Here is a 15,849-nt window from a genome sequence, read left to right on the forward strand (position 1 = left end):
GACATTGCACAAAACATTCACATACTCCTTCAGACATACTTTTGTTGGGGTACCTGCTCACGGACTAAAAGAGCTTTTTGCTCTGAAAGCCTTCTAACATGTTTAACTGAAGAAACTTGCAACACTTCTCCAAAACTTCACATAAGCGTATACAGAAAACTGCTAAAAAAGACAACCAGGAGTTTGCAAAGCAGCTTATTTTGTAATAAGAAAATAATTCCTGGAACTGGATATACAGCATCTTCATAGTACCATCAATCAGACTCCAAGAGTCAGCCTGATCATAAACACCTTGACATTTCATTCCAAAAATAGACTAAAGGGAAAGATTTTTTTAGAAGCAATACTTAAAGGGTTTATTTCACAAATATTTTTTTTTGGGGGGGGGTGGGAAGACTGTAGCTATACCCTATTAAAGAAACAAAACAAAACAACCTAAATAACCCATTGAAAACAAGAAGAAAAAATCCCAACCTAGCACTTTAACACTACTTAAGACAAGTGTGCAGGGTTCAGCAGTTAATTTCTCCCCTCAACATTTATCATCTTCCCGAACAGAAGGCACTCCAACACACTTCAAGAACGGTAATCATGTTCCACAATGCAGATCAATTCAAAGGGACTTAAGTTGGAACTAGTCCTTCAGTAAGATCAAAAATGCTTCTTCAATTCAGAGTTATGAGAAATCACGAAGTTTAGCTGAATCAGTACGCAAGACTCAAAATGCCAAGAACTATTACACACAAACTATTCCACACAGACAACGCAAAAGAAAGCATCAGGCCAAGCCCTACAATCTCTCGTTCCCTCTCTGTGCATGTTCCCCTTGACTAAGGGAAAAGGCTTAAGAAGCCTGTTATTTCTTCAACTCCTATATAAGTGTGTTGTAACTACCTTTGATTAATACAGGTAACTGGAAAGTTTCTTCCTTCTGAAGTCCTGGCTGTGAACAAATACATTGTAATACTGAACCACATGTGAATCAAGCTGCAGTTTCCAAGGGCTGAGAACTGAGTGAAATCAAAAAGAAGCTTTCACAACAGATCTTCCTCTTGATGACATGAAATTTACTCTCAAAGTTCCCCTATAGCCAACAAAATTATGGTTAACCAATCCAGATGCAAAATACAGCTGATACAACAATACCTGACCATTTTTAATTAAAATGCTTTTGCTTTCCTTTTGGGGAAAATAATTTTTTAAAACCTCTGTGAAACATGGAGATTTAGTCACAACAATATATTTTGCTATACAGACAAGATAGAAGCATCAAAATCAAAATGTGATTGAGTAGGTGACAATGGATTATCAAAGTACTTCTAAAAGAAGAATTCACTGTCTGAAGCATTATCAAATGAAAAATACTGGAAGCTCACAAGTGTAGGTGTATTTAGGGAAGGACTGTATTTAATTACCCAAGAGGAATCTCAAGATGTGAGAAATTAGACCATCATTTCAACAGACAGCATTTTTAACCACCTTTCCACAAGCTGGTACTAGTAAACACTCTCCTAAACAAGTAAGTCCATTAATTTCATTGGCCCAACCAAGCAGCTACATTAAGCATGAGTGGAACTCAAATGCCCGTGAAGAGTCTTCAGCACATGATGCCTATTTATCACAAATCTCAGTATACCTGTAACCACAAGAGCACCGCTAGGTTTTTCCTTGAATAAACTATGAGCTGGCAGAAAAGCAAAGACAAGACAACCCAGACCAACACAAAGCAGCGTACACATTTCATCACTCAGTACACTGCGTGCAGTTGGTAATAAGCATATGAATATGCAATATGAATATACATGTTCTTCAACTGAATTTTGAATAGAATTACCTATTCCATTTCCAGTTTTTACATGCATTCCAAATTATTTTTTTAATTATATAAAGATGAGGTCAGTTATTCTTTCTCAATCTAGCTCATAATGGATAACCATCAGGTTCATGTGCATTAGTCATCAATTATAATGTTAGAGACTATTTAGATACTACTAAAATTGACCTATGATCCAACAGCCATGATGGTCATTAAATCCATTTTTCTTGGGTTTTGTGGTTAACTTTGAAGTTTGGGGTTAGGGGATTTTTTACCTATGTGGTATATCATACCTGTAATACTGTCAGTCTTAGTCTTATCCAAAGAATGTAATCTGGGGGAAGCAGAAGACACACAAGTGGTCAAACAGTAATTTCCAAATACATGCAATGCTTTCTCCATCTACTAATTATCCCTATATTGCAAAAAAAAAAAAAACCAAACCAAAAACAAAAAACCAAAAAACCAAACCAAAAAACCAAACTTAGTTTACTTTTTATTCTGAAATTCTCTTTTAAGCATGCATGGAATTGCTGTTCAAGTCAAGTAACTTTGGACTGTAACCTTTGAGGAGTGTGTCACAATTTGTTTATGCTATAGAATTAGATAATTATGCGGTACTTCAGCTGCCTTTCCAAACATGGATAAGCCTCTCTTTCTAAGAATGTGTTGTATATTAAGGTTTTTTTAGAAGTCTTATTTTTAGCTGTTTAAACTGTAATCCAAAATTAAATAAATATTTTTAAATATTATGCATTTTCAGCTTTGATATCAAACTTTGCCTTTCGCCATAAAGAATCCCAATCACTGTGTGTGAAAGAGCTTCAGCCTAAGTACCATACAAATCAAAATAGTTTCAACAAGATTCTCCACAGATAGTTCATCTTGAAAATAACTCTTTCAGAAAGCTATGAAAGATAGCCTTTGATTCTCTGTTGCTGGTTCAAGGGTGTTGATATCACTGTACTTTATTTTTGTCCCACTGCCTATTAAATATACTGAAATAGAAAAGTCTTTGGAAAAAAAAAATAAAAAAAAATAGTCACTTCAGTTTTTGATATTCACTAATTCAGCCCTTGATGGCAATCAGCTCCTTCAGCCAGAAAAGCCAGTGGTACAGCACAGAATTGCCTACCTCTTGCAAACCACAGGGAGACCACCAAGCTCATCACTAGACACACGACTTCCCTACTGCAGTAAACACTCACAAAAAGGCAGAGAAACGAACAGAGATATTCTCCAGCTTATCCAGTCATGCAATGCATTTCTAGAGCAAGCCTCACCAGGACGCTAGCTGCACTAAATGGCTGACTCCAACAATTCAACGGGACATTAAAAGTGACAGATCATCTCTCACCATGCTTTTAGCACACCCTAATTATACTAAATCCAAATTAATTTTCCTATCTGGAACAGAATCAAGAAATTATTAAGACCATTGTAGCATGGCAGAACAAAGCCTACATCCCTGTTCCCTTGCCATTAATGACTAGTTAAGAACTGAAGGAATTATCTCCACAAAATAGGCTTGAGATTGGTAGCAAGGCAAAAAACACATCAGAGTCTCTGCTCCTCTCCATAAGCAAAGAGACAAAAATTTTGTTCATCTAATTCAGATATTATAATCTCCTCCTCTATGACCTGGCAATTTCAACCTTGACCCATTCAGGTCCCTTAAAAAATTCCCCAGTCACACCATCACAATCTTTTGAATGAGTTATAGCTCCAAGCACTGGTAACAAAGCCACCCCCCAATAGCTGCGCTGCAATTTTTGTTATTACCTCGATGTGCCTTTTCACACTCCACCATTCCTCAGTTACACCCTGTACTTCTACACCCAACGGAGATCTTCCTTGGAGGTGCTCCACTGTCAAGATCCTCCCCACATCTAGCTGATCTTGGATTCAGTTCCCTCTCACACAGCTCTCCCTCCCAGGTACAGGCAGCACTGCTGATACCCTCCCCAGGCACCCATCTGATCCTAGATCCAGTTCTCTCACACACCAACTTTGCTCCCTGCCAGCAAGGGCAACACTCACCACTGACTTCACCAAATCTCTCACGGGTGTTTCCAAGCCATTGCCGATACCCCAAACTCAGTCCTCAAATCAGTTCTGCTGCTTGCAGACCTCTGACTTCTTAATAGCCACTTCAATGCTGCTACTTAACTGAAAAACTCTGACACCTATTTAATTGACTTTTGTTGGCTTTTATACGTCCATCTTACATCTGAAAATTGAATCCTTCCTTCTTCGACATAACTTGAAGCTTGTTCAGAGGTGTGCTGTTTTACTACGGGGCTATTTTAAAAATCAGTAGTCAGGACTGCCATTCACAAAGAGGATTTACTCAAAGCAGGTTTTAAACTGACTCATCACTTTTGCCTAATCCAATTCCTCATAGAATTAAACTTAATTGACATAAGCCACTTAAATACCCATCTGCCCTGAAGGTTAAGTCAGCTTAGGGAACTAAATCGGCTGAAAACTACCCTCCCCCAAAAGAGACAATTAAATACTGCATAGGGTTTTTTTTGCTAATTCATCTTACCGTAAGGTCAGATAAGCACTGGTACCAGTGCAAGAGAGGGGTGAGACCATGTGGCTGGCGGAGAGAACACTGCTGCTTTTGGCAGCAGCTAACCAGTAGCTCAAGGGTGCTGTATTGCGAAACCTTGCTGAGCACGCAGCTGCTCTGCCACAGCAGGCAAAGAGGTAGGAAAAGTACCTAGTGCATGTTTTCTTTAGTTAGCTAGCTTCTTTCAACCAGAAACAAGTTGAAGATTACTTAAAAGCTGTGATAGTGGCTGGCTTTGCTGGTGAATGTGAACTGTCACATCTGTAGCAGATAACATATTCAGGAAGTTCTATTTTTAACTGTAAGCAGAAAAAGTATTAACTTTTACTTTGTTTCACTACAATATCAACTACATACTTCTTTTTGGCCTCACATACAACTTTACAAACCTCTAACTTCCAGTAGACAGCACAAAATTATAAACGAACATTATGTTTAACAGGCACCTCTGTGAAGCTTAAACAGGACTTTGCTATAGAAAAAGGTTTTTTTATTGCCTACAAGACATTTGTTCTTATGTTTGCACAGTGCTGTCACTGTATTTACAGTCACTAAAAACACAAAGTTGTTATCTCTCGAACTAAACTTATCACTGCAATCCAAGCCTAAATAAGAATTTTTTCTCCAGATAACAGAACTTGTGACATTTCACATCTTGCATTCTCACACGTGCAGATTATAGATCCTGAAAAGCAGACATTTCCCCCTCACGCCCTTTAGAAGGTATGTTATGCAAATACCCAGTTTTCTTTTGACATTGCTTGGTGCTGTTTAATGACAATAAACACAACCATTATGCCTACACTGACTCAGATATGCGCTGATTTATACATACAAGAAATAGGAAAGTACCTTCACCGACAGTTTTAAGCACCAAAAATATCAGACCGATCACTGTTTCTCAGTTTATAAAATGCAATGCATATGGTGAGGCAGTCAATACAATCTCACAGAACCTTTCAGAAGCCCTCATAACATCTGCCATCACATTGCGGTAACACACTGAAGTCACAAGTGCTAATTTAGTCCTTTCTAGCATGCACACAAATACAATAAAGCAGATGTCTGCATTCCTTATCTAATTGCTGAAAATACATCCATTTAGAGGCAAAATCTACACATGCACACAAAAAAACCTTCACCTTTAACAAAATGTTAAGAAGCTTAACAGTGGTTTCTTATTAATGAGGTTACCGTCTTCTTAACAGCTGTTTTGATGCATTAGCACGCATGCATTAGGTCGCGCAGTTTTATGCTACCTGATCTAGATTTTCAAAGTGTATGTATTTTAACCAACAAAAAAACAAATAAATAAACCACAATTCACTACTATTGTACTGTAAGGAAAACATTTCACCTTTAGGAAGAAACAGCGGATGCCTCTGACCTCTACTTCACGAGACACCGCAAAACTACTAAAAATATTTAAAAACCTCAATGACTGGAGATGTAGCACTCATTTTTAACTTTAACACTGAATTAAAAGAAAACATGAATGCTCACTTCGTACAGGCATTGCTTTTTCCCAAGCAACATAAGTCAAACGAAGTCAAAAGCTACTTTAAAACATGTACATCAGAGAGGTGTGATGGGGGGGAGGGCAATAATTTAAAATTATTTACCATTAATCAGCTGATTAACATTTACTCATTATCAGAATCTATCAATCCAATGAAAGACTCAGCTTGAAAACATACCTAATACTAATGCATGTTAATTCTAGGATGCTCGCACCTACATTTATTTTTAACCATAAACATTTTCACGGGAATCACTCACAATATAAAGTTAAATATCTGCCTGTTTGAAGACCTACCAGCCAAGATGAATGTATCCCTCCCCTGAAAGGCAGAGAAGTAGACTTACCATAGCATATATGTATGTGAAACTTTCAAAACAAATGTCAGATACAGCATGCTTTTAGAAATATTACTGAATTATTCTGAACAAGAACTAAAGTACAAATATATGCAGATTTCCCAGGGAGGCTTAGGGCACTGCAGCCTTTTCTCAACACCATGTGCTGCAGTACGTATTCCCAGTCATATGCCAGGAGAGCAGCTGCACAGCTGCATGGCTTTCCCATACACGCTCTGGCTGCATCCAGGCTTGACAGTTGCACAGAAAATTCAAAACATCTGGATCTCAAGTACTACTTTATATGCAATGCTTTTAATATAAATTCTATCAAGCCCACCGTATTTACTGCTAACTTGAGGTAATCGAATGATACCTCAAGGGACAGGAATAAATTGGATTTCTTCCTTGCTGTATTAAGAGAAACAACCAGATAGATAAGCTCTCCACTTTCTAATGAAGGGATGGCTGCTATGCCAGTCCTTATGAAATCCATTTAGAGAGAGAGATATATTATATGTAGGTCAAATACTATATCATGCAATGGAGGCAACAAAAATACATGGTCATAGACAATGGGACTTCAAGCAATAGCTGACTTAAACCAGGCATATAAAATTGAATTAGGTAACTTCATCTAGAGAGCTAAAGGAGTAGAAAAACTACTCCAACATTTAATATCTCTTACCATTAAAAGCATATCATATTTCTGGTTTCAACTTCTGACTATCAGATACTATTATAAATCTACTAAACAAAAGAGCTCTGTATCATCTCTTTTTATGAAGAATACGCAAACCACTTCCTGAGCACCTCTTCAACTGAATAAATTCAGCTCTTTTACTCTCATGGGAGAGCATATTTTCCAGATCCATACTAATTCAATTTTTTTTTTCTGTTTAGAATCATCTCCAACTCTTGCAAGCTTGGCACTGACAGCCTAGAGAGCCAATTTATAAAATCATAACTAAATTAGTATTTCAGTAGTTCTGCTCCCCTTGAAAAATTTTCAAAGCATCACTTCCAAAACTACATTTCTGTACTCTATAGGTTACATTTTATGTTTTCCATTAACTGTGTGCATCACAGTCAAACAAAGAATGTGATTTAAATCTGTCCAGTCATGGTAATGTTTTCAGAGGGAATATTAAAATAACTATCAACAATCACTCTGTTTTCTTCCCATTCCACAAACAGCATTAGTTCAAAACAAAATTATGAGTTGACACAGATGATAATCAAAACACAACAAAGAGGAAGTCTGAAAACACATATGAACTTGAAGCAAACTTTTCAAAAATGGCAGTGATACTAACTATTCTGTTGCCTTCATCATTCTTGGAATTGAATTATTTGAATTACAATAATGAATAACAATAATTGTGACTCTCAGTGCAGGGGTTTAAGCCAGGCCCAGAAAAAATGCTATTTCTGAAAAACAGTGCTTCTTCCAATCGCCTTCGGGTTGCTGAGTAATGTCAACTGGACAGGTAAGTTCCAAAACTCTAAGAGATACTCTCTTGCCTTGACAAAGAGGCCAGTGCCTTTCTAACTGTATCACACACTGGTGTGCCAAAGGATCCTTTGCCTCACCAGAGATGCACATCTTCCAATTTGGGCAAAAGACTTCAGAAGCGATTCTTGTTACTTCACAACCCTCTGATCTGGCCTCAGGATCTTTGCTCCTCTTCATGTATCAAATAAGGCAAGAAAACATATGAAAGCATAGTTTGTCACTAAAAATGCTCTCTTACTACCAAACAAGAAGTAGTTAAGTGACTTAAGCCTGGAATTTTCTCGCTTCAAATATCTGACATATTATCTTGATTTAAGCTTTCTACTTGCAGTCTCCTATTGCTTTATAATACCAACTGGGGAAAGATAAGTCACATTGTGCAGCATCACACGAGCATGTGGATTTGAACACCTCACTCTGACACTTGCTGTCACAGAGGTAGCAACAGTTCTAACAGACTGTCTTTGTCCTATCAGACAGAGAGAAGAGGCAAACTGAGTAATACAGACATTTGCTAAAAGCAATGAAATTATGAGAATAAAGTTCTGAAATAGTTCAGAAAAAAAACAACCAGCACTTCTGGACTTCTCTGCCCATTACTCACTTGAGCATTTCTACTCTGCACCCCTAGTAACACTGATACCTGCCTAGTGACTTCCCCAAGTTGACTCCTTGTTTCCAGCCCATTAGCCTTTCCTGCTTATTTCCAATCTCTACAATTCTGATTTTTCATCAGGCTCCTCGTCCTGCACATCTTACACTTCCTGACCCCCATCCTTACATTTCACACACAGTTCTTATATTTTACCTTCCAACTTCACCTGGGCATTGCATGCTCCCCCACATGGGTATTTTCTGACTCTGAAGATTCCGCATCCAAACTCAGTGCTCCTCCTTTTCCCTCGGGGTTCCCTGCACAGCCAAGAAAAGAGCTGACACCTTCACACCCTGAACTCTCACCAGACTGGTTTCTTCTTACCTGTTTTTCCCTGCCCTACTGGTTTTCAGTCCAGTTCCCCTGGTTTTTTCTTCCCAGGCTTCAGGTGCTATCCTCCTTCTCCCTACCCCCAACTCCTTATTGCTTTGCTTTTTACCAAAATTTCCGCCCCTTCTATCAAATTCCAAGGCCGACCCTACTTATTCCCATAATCCTTGTTCCAACCCACCTCTTCTAGAAGGCCAGGGTTTTTCTCCTGTGCACAAGTTACGCAGTGGTTAGGTCTCAGAATTAAGATGCTGATGTCGGACACAGGATAAAAAAACTCTGATTTCAGTCCAGCTTGCAGGAAGTTTCTGCAAAGGCATCTGCTAAAATCTAAGTCTTTACCCAGCCCATACTGATTTTTCAATTCCCCCCAAACTGGCCAAAATAGATGATTTCTCCATGCGAAAACACACCTACACAAGCTTTAAAATTCTTACTCCAAAACAGCATTGCTTAAATCTTCAAACAAGCAAGACAACTTGCTTTAAGAAGCTGAAGGAAACACTCCCTCTTCCCTAGAGTTGTTCCAAAGAAACAACACTGTATTTCAGCTGAAGTTTCCACATACAACAAATGTAACAAGACTCACCAGTTTGGAAACCTTTTGCTAAACTCCAACAGTTTTGGCTAAGCTCTAATCACGTGGAAACACAGTCTTGTAACAAACAGCAACAGTACTAAGATTCTTGGTGCCACAAGGACCGCCAATATCAACCACAAATACAGTGAGTCTTTTACAAGATCATTTACAATCCCAGTTATTGACCAGAATTTCAATACAGCAAGTACTGTGCAAACACAAGATAAAGAGGCAGTTCACTCTCTCGAAGAACTTACAATCTATTAAGATAAAAGACAACTACTACCCAGAGATGAAAACATGCAGTGAATGGCTCCATTCCGAGATCTTCAGGATCTGCTACACAACTGTCCACAATGTATTCATTACACACAATCCACACAGATCAACACAGTATCTTCCCCAGCCTAACCACTAATTTGATACCAAAGATGGAGAAACATCTGCTCATTTTATCACTCTTCTATTCTCCCTCTTTTTTCTTCATTTATTCCACTTTTTCTTACCATAGAAAATCAGAAGGTATCCAATTCCAAGTCCTTTATTCCCTCTTACTTTGTATTATTTTGATTTACCTCCCTTGCCCTCATCACCTTCTCTTACCCAGACTCCAAAACCCTTTATAGAGCACATTTCTCCTTCCTCAACTTCTCAAATTGGTGTTTGCTTCTCTTCTCACCTTCAATGGTAAGAAGGGCGGGGGGGGGGGGGGGGATTTTGTTTTGTTTTGTTTTCAATCAAATAACTGCTTCAAATTAAATTCACTAACAAAACCATAAAAAAGGCTGAGAAATCTCAGGGGAATGCTGAAAAGAAAAACAAACAACTAATTGCCAGCTACAGGGAGAGAGGAGCCTGTGGGGATGCTTAGGAGACTACTGCCCATAGGAAAGCTTGGAGGTGCTGATTCTCAGAACGCTAATCAAGTGCGGCATGGCCTGAGGTCCCATGGTTTTGTCCAGTTCCTCCTGTATAGAAACAAAACCACTCAAACACGGAAAGGGGGGGCTGATGTGTCACACTGCACCAAATTCAAAGTACAGAGGTGCATATGATACATAAGGTTGTTCCACCCTCCACTTTTTAAACTTTTTTTTTTTCCCCAAAATACAGCTTCAGTACCATTTCCTTGCTGCTCTGACCTTTCTCACCCAAGCTTGAGCAGAACACAGCTAACCTGATCCTTTCCTACTTTGCTGCTGCCCACAGGAATCTGAATAGCTGCAATGAAAACCAAAAAGACTGGTCACTTCCCGCTATGCGGAAGAACACAGATGTCTCACTAAAGTAACAACAGTAGTCTATTCTCCACCAGAGATTAACTCTACAATCATAAAACTAGCTCCTGCTACTCGACTTCTGTAGAAACCACTGATACATGCTCATGAAAACATCTTGTCTTTTCTATCTGCCCCAATGTAAATGTCTCAGTCTCTGCTCCACAGCCTGTTCTTACCCAATGTGAAAAATAAATCTAAGTTTAAACACTGGTGTGAAATATTTAGACCAATTTTCAAGCATCGTGTGGCATTTCAATTATTTCTTCAAAACATGAAGTCATAACTTTAGCAATGCTGTAAGTTGAACGGTAACTGAATTGAAACACTCTAGTAAATGGCTAAATCTTTTTCATTATTTTCTGTATGCAAGATATTCCAAAAAACATACAGAAAAGCCACAGACATGTTGCTATGTCATCGGTTACCTTTAGAACAGCATATTACAAATTAAGCTAACAACATGTATATGCATTTTAATGTAGAAAATTGTGCTATCTAAAGCATACTAACAAACATGTAATGCCTCAGCAAAAAATTATGTGCGTGCGTAAGTATGTCTAAATAATGAGACAAAAGATCTTGATCTGATAGGTGAATATTTAGGCCATTTAAACAGTTATGTATCATTGTGCAAGACTACAGGAATCTCTCAAATTACTACAGTCTTTAACTCAGGCTGTGCTTAAACGTTTCTGTGGCCTGCTTAACATTCCAGGCATACTTCTGGCAAGGTAGCTCTGGCTGAGGTTCAAACTGTCCTTGTCCAACTTTCACTTACTATAAAAACATTGTTTAATATAGAAAAGTATACACAGAGACATATGTTTCTTATTTTGCAGACACCTAGAATACTGACACTTGTGTTCACTAACTTTGCGTGGAAATTTTTAGGCCAATGCTTCCAAACAGCGTTGTATCCACCGGGCAGGACCCGCTACAGATAGTCCACGCTTCCACCAGCTTTAAGCCACGACGCTTAAATATTGCTTATAATGCAATTCTGCTGAAAAACACAGAAGCAAGCCGCCCGTATTTATTCACCCTAATTAAAACGAGAAGGCCTAACTCGGTCTCACCACGCACCGCCAGGCCTGAGAGACGTGAAAACTCTGTCCCGAAACAGCGCAGACGGGTAATTTGCAGCAGACCGCGTATTTGTCAAATTAACTGCAGGAATTTACCGGGTTGCTTACCTCCACACAGCGTTATCTTTTATGAGGAGGTAATCTACCAAATTACTTCAGCATGCCTCCAGCCTGCTGCTGCCAATTAGTTCAGCCCGGCTAATAAATCAGGATGGCCGAGCCCTTCGGTTCCAGCGGGGCTAGCCCGGCATCTGAGGTACCAACAGAGGCGGCACGTTCCTGCCTCCCCATCTCCCCGCACACACGGACAACACTCGGTCTAAGCGCCCGCCACGGGCAAAAAAAGCCTCAATTCCCTTTTTTAACTTGGTCTAATTGAACACCTACGCTGGCGACAAACCCGTCAGCCGCCGCGGTAGGGGCTCTGCCCCTCACGTCTCCACACGCACCGGCCCAGGGCCGGCGTGACAGGGCCCCCGCACCCCGGGCCGCCCTCCCGCTCCGGGGCGAAGCGAGGCGAGGCGGAGCGGACAGGGGCACCGGCGGCCCCGCCGCCCACACCCTGCCCGCGGCGGCGGCCAGGGGAAGGAAAATGTCGCCGACGGGGCCGGGCCCGGCCAGGCCGCCGAGGGGCAGCGGGCGCGGAGAGTGGGACGGGGAGGCCTCCCCTGCTCGGCGGCGGGGCCGGCGCTCGGCGAAGTGAACCGCGCCCGGGCCCTCCTTCCCCCGGGATCTCCCTCGTCCGCCGGCGACTCCCGCCCCTTACCTGTCCCGGGGGTCGATCCACGAGGTCTGCCGGGTGTTATGGTCGATGTAAAAGACTCGCCCATCGAAGTCCCTCGCCTCCTCCCAGCCAGCGGGCAGCGGTAGCTCCGAGCTCTCCCGGCCCCGCTGCCCGCCCGCCGGCGGCCCGCCGCCCTGTCCTGCCGCCACTTGCTGCTGCCGCCGCCGCCGCCCGCCGCTCAACCACGGCATGGCCGCTCCGCCGCCGGGCCGACGCTGCCGCCCAGCTCCGGCCGAAACGCGCTCCCCGCCCGCCGCCGCCGGGGCAGCTCCCGTCCCGCCCGGGCCGCGGCCGCCCGCCGCCGCCTCCTCCTCTTCCTCCTCCTCCTCCAGCACTAACAGGCCGCCCCGCAGGGAGCGGGACTCGGGCGGCTCCGGCTGCGCCGCGCCGGGCTCATCCTCCCCCGCGCCAGTCCCGCTCCGCGCCGGGACCAGCCCCGCCGCGCTTCCTAACCCCGCCCGAGACCTGCCCCGCGCCGCCGCGGCTCCCAGCCCCCGAGCTCGGCCCGCCGGCCCGAGCGCCCCCGCCCCGCCGCTCAGCAGCGCCCCGCCGTCGCCTCCCCCCGCTCCCGCCCGGCGCCTGCCCCGGCCATCTTCCCTCCCTCCCTCCGCCAGGGCCCGGCCCCCGCCTCCGCCCCGCCCGGCTGTTCCCACGCCGCCGAGGGCCGGCCCGGCCGGGGAGGACCCTCCCGCACCGGCCCTTTCCCCCGGCCCGGCCCGGGCCTGCGGGGCGGGAGGGAAGCGGCGGGGCCCGGCCGGGCGGCCGCACCCCGCGCCGCGGAAGCCGGGCCCAAACCCAGACACGTCGGCTACGGAGTGAGGGCGCCAGCCCTCCGCCCCGGGCCCGGGCCGGGGGAAGGTGGCTGAGGCTCCACCGGGGCCCGTCCTGTCCCGCCCCGGGGCTTGTGCTCTGCCACGGCCCGCTGGGAACGGCGGGGGGGCGCAGGGAAGGGGGAGCCATGGCCGGCCTTCTCGCCGGGTCACGCATCCCTCGGCGCCCACCCGAAAAGCCTTGGGAGCGCTGAGCAACCTGGATGCGCATAGGGACGTGGGGAAGGGACGGGTGTCCGCTGCAGAGCCACTAAAGGTGATGGAGGAGAGGTGTCACAGCGACCGTGCTGTCCCGATGCTTGGATAATGGTTGGTGGAAAATTATACATCCACCTTGCTGGACACCTCAGCTCGGTCCCCTAATTTCACCCTGCAGAGCAGAAAGCAGCTGTGTCTGGTTTGACCTGAGCCTGCAAGGCAGAGTTCCAGCTACCACCCAGAATTAAATTCTCCAAAACTTAGTTAAAACAGGGTTAAAGTTGGCCTGTTGTACTTTATGCCTTTCCAGGACGCTGACTTCAGCAAAATCTTTGGAAATAAAGAGTTAAGGTAATGCAGGCAAAGCTTCTGAAAACTAGGAAAGGAGTTAATATATTCTCAAACAACCTGAACTCAGCCCCCTGAAATTGGCAATACCCTGCCAGGGATTATATTGCAATTCCAATTATGTTCCACTTGCATTCACCATTTTAAGTTACAGCTCTATGAACATTAATTGCTGCAGTGTGCTTATAAAGGCAGGAAGATAGAGGACTTTTGCTCCTGGCTTCTTAGGCCATTCTCTCTTCTCCTCACCCCATTAGTTATCAAGGAACAGATATAGATAAGGTGGCAGATCAGGTGTTTTACCTATGTTTCAAAAGGTTATTTCAATAGTAGTAGGCTGGAGTCTTCTTACCAGGGCTATTGTCAGCAGTGAGGTGTGACAGGAGAGTAATATGTGGGTTTAGGGATGATTTCATACCAAAAGATTTCATACCAAAGCAGGGTATGAAACTCCGAGGGCAATGGTGAAGTAGGTGAAAAATGTGGTAAAAGTGTAAAATTTAGCAAATGCAACACTGTAGACCTGATCTTCAAACACACAACAGCTTATGTTTGGATCAGCATCTTTCAATGGAGAGTTTGCTTCAGCAGACCCTAGGTGTTAGGCTGTCTCATGTGGCCCCAAGAGTTCAGCATATCTCCAGGAGGAAGGTGCTGCTTTTGTGTTACAGATGTTTCTGAGGCATATTTCAGAGAACAGAGTTGAGGCACAGTACAAACTCTCTTTTTCAGTGGTTGCAAGTTCCATTATGTTAAGTATGTCTCCCAGGTTTTCACAGGTTTTATTTAGCAGAGGCAGGCATTCTCAAGTTGTCCAGGTCTATGGATTTTCTAGTTAAAACCAAAGCAAAACAAAACAAAAAACTGTCCACTGTGCACCACAGCTCAGCTCTGCCTTCATTGCTTTTAATGTCCTTGCTGCAATTACCTTAGCACAATGTCTGCACAGCACAGCACCATGCCAAGACACTGGACTAGTTCATAATACCTGGAAGCAGTAGAGCCAGGTTGCTATAATAATCCACCAAGACTAATTAGCCCTGCAGAGGATACGTGCAGCATCACCCTCCAACATGGGCTGGTTCTTCCTCATCAGTCCCCAGAGTCCCAAGAGAGAGTCAAGCTTCAGTGAAGAACCTGTAGCTGAAGGTTGCAGAAACATTGTAAGACTGACCATGGAGGCAGTAAAAAGATTTCAAATGGGTGTGGGGAGCTCAGCACAGAAGTGAGCAAGAGGGGAAACAGCAGGACTGAGCGTGGAATACTTCATTCAGCTCATAGCCCTTCAACTAAATTCTTGTCTTAACTTTGGCAAATTGCTCCAGGTTAGCACCAGAAAAGGACTTGGCTGGGCTGTAGTTTCTCAGGCAGAATTATGATGCACATGTTCTGTGTAAAACTGTATGTCCAGTGTGGCCTAGATCTCATGGATTCATTATAAGTGCAGTTGAGGATGTATATGCTACTACATAAAGGACAGGTCCAAGATTTTCGGGTGCACTGTGGCTACTTCTGCAACTGGCAGCTTACATCTCCCTAAATCTTGAACAAACAAACAAAAAAAAAATCCTTAGATTCTGCCTGGGCAAAGTTTGCAGGCTAAATGTGAGAATATCTCCTAAAAACCTCAGATTTAAAATTGTCCTAGGCTTTTGATCTAATTTTTAGGCTGTCTGTATCTAGAAAAATCTTTAGCTTCAATTAGGAGCTGAAGCTTCTTAAATGCTCGTGAATTAAGGTGTTGAAAAACCTGATTCCAAGAGTCCAGCCAGCTGTGCACAGAGCTGCCTACAGTACCAGTAGGAAATGACAGGGCTAGCAGTTGCCTCATGAGAATAGAAACTCCCTCTGTCTGCAGCATGCTCATGCCAAAATGCCAGGCAGGAACTCTCAATTATTTTTCAGACCAGAATGGTACCCTTCCTCGGATGTTACCTCATCCTTCTGCCTGTTCCTTTGGAGGAAATGAACAAAGCATTCAGAAGCCAAGGA

The 15,849-nt window shown here is 43.4% G+C and overlaps 1 protein-coding gene across 5 annotated transcripts in view; it reads right to left on the reverse strand.

The window, feature by feature from the left end:
• The window catches only part of WWC3 (WWC family member 3), a 103,681-nt gene extending 90,996 nt beyond the window's left edge, over window positions 1-12,685 (reverse strand). For all 5 annotated transcript variants that reach the window (XM_040582774.1, XM_040582773.1, XM_040582772.1 and 2 more), the window contains exon 1: window positions 12,464-12,685. In XM_040582774.1, the coding sequence (XP_040438708.1) occupies window positions 12,464-12,672 (209 nt within the window). In that variant the 5' untranslated portion in view covers window positions 12,673-12,685. The remainder of the gene's footprint in view (window positions 1-12,463) is intronic.
• Between the last annotated feature and the right edge of the window lie 3,164 nt (window positions 12,686-15,849).

This window comes from Falco naumanni, chromosome 2 (assembly GCF_017639655.2).
Source record: "Falco naumanni isolate bFalNau1 chromosome 2, bFalNau1.pat, whole genome shotgun sequence".
Classification (NCBI taxonomy): domain Eukaryota; kingdom Metazoa; phylum Chordata; class Aves; order Falconiformes; family Falconidae; genus Falco; species Falco naumanni.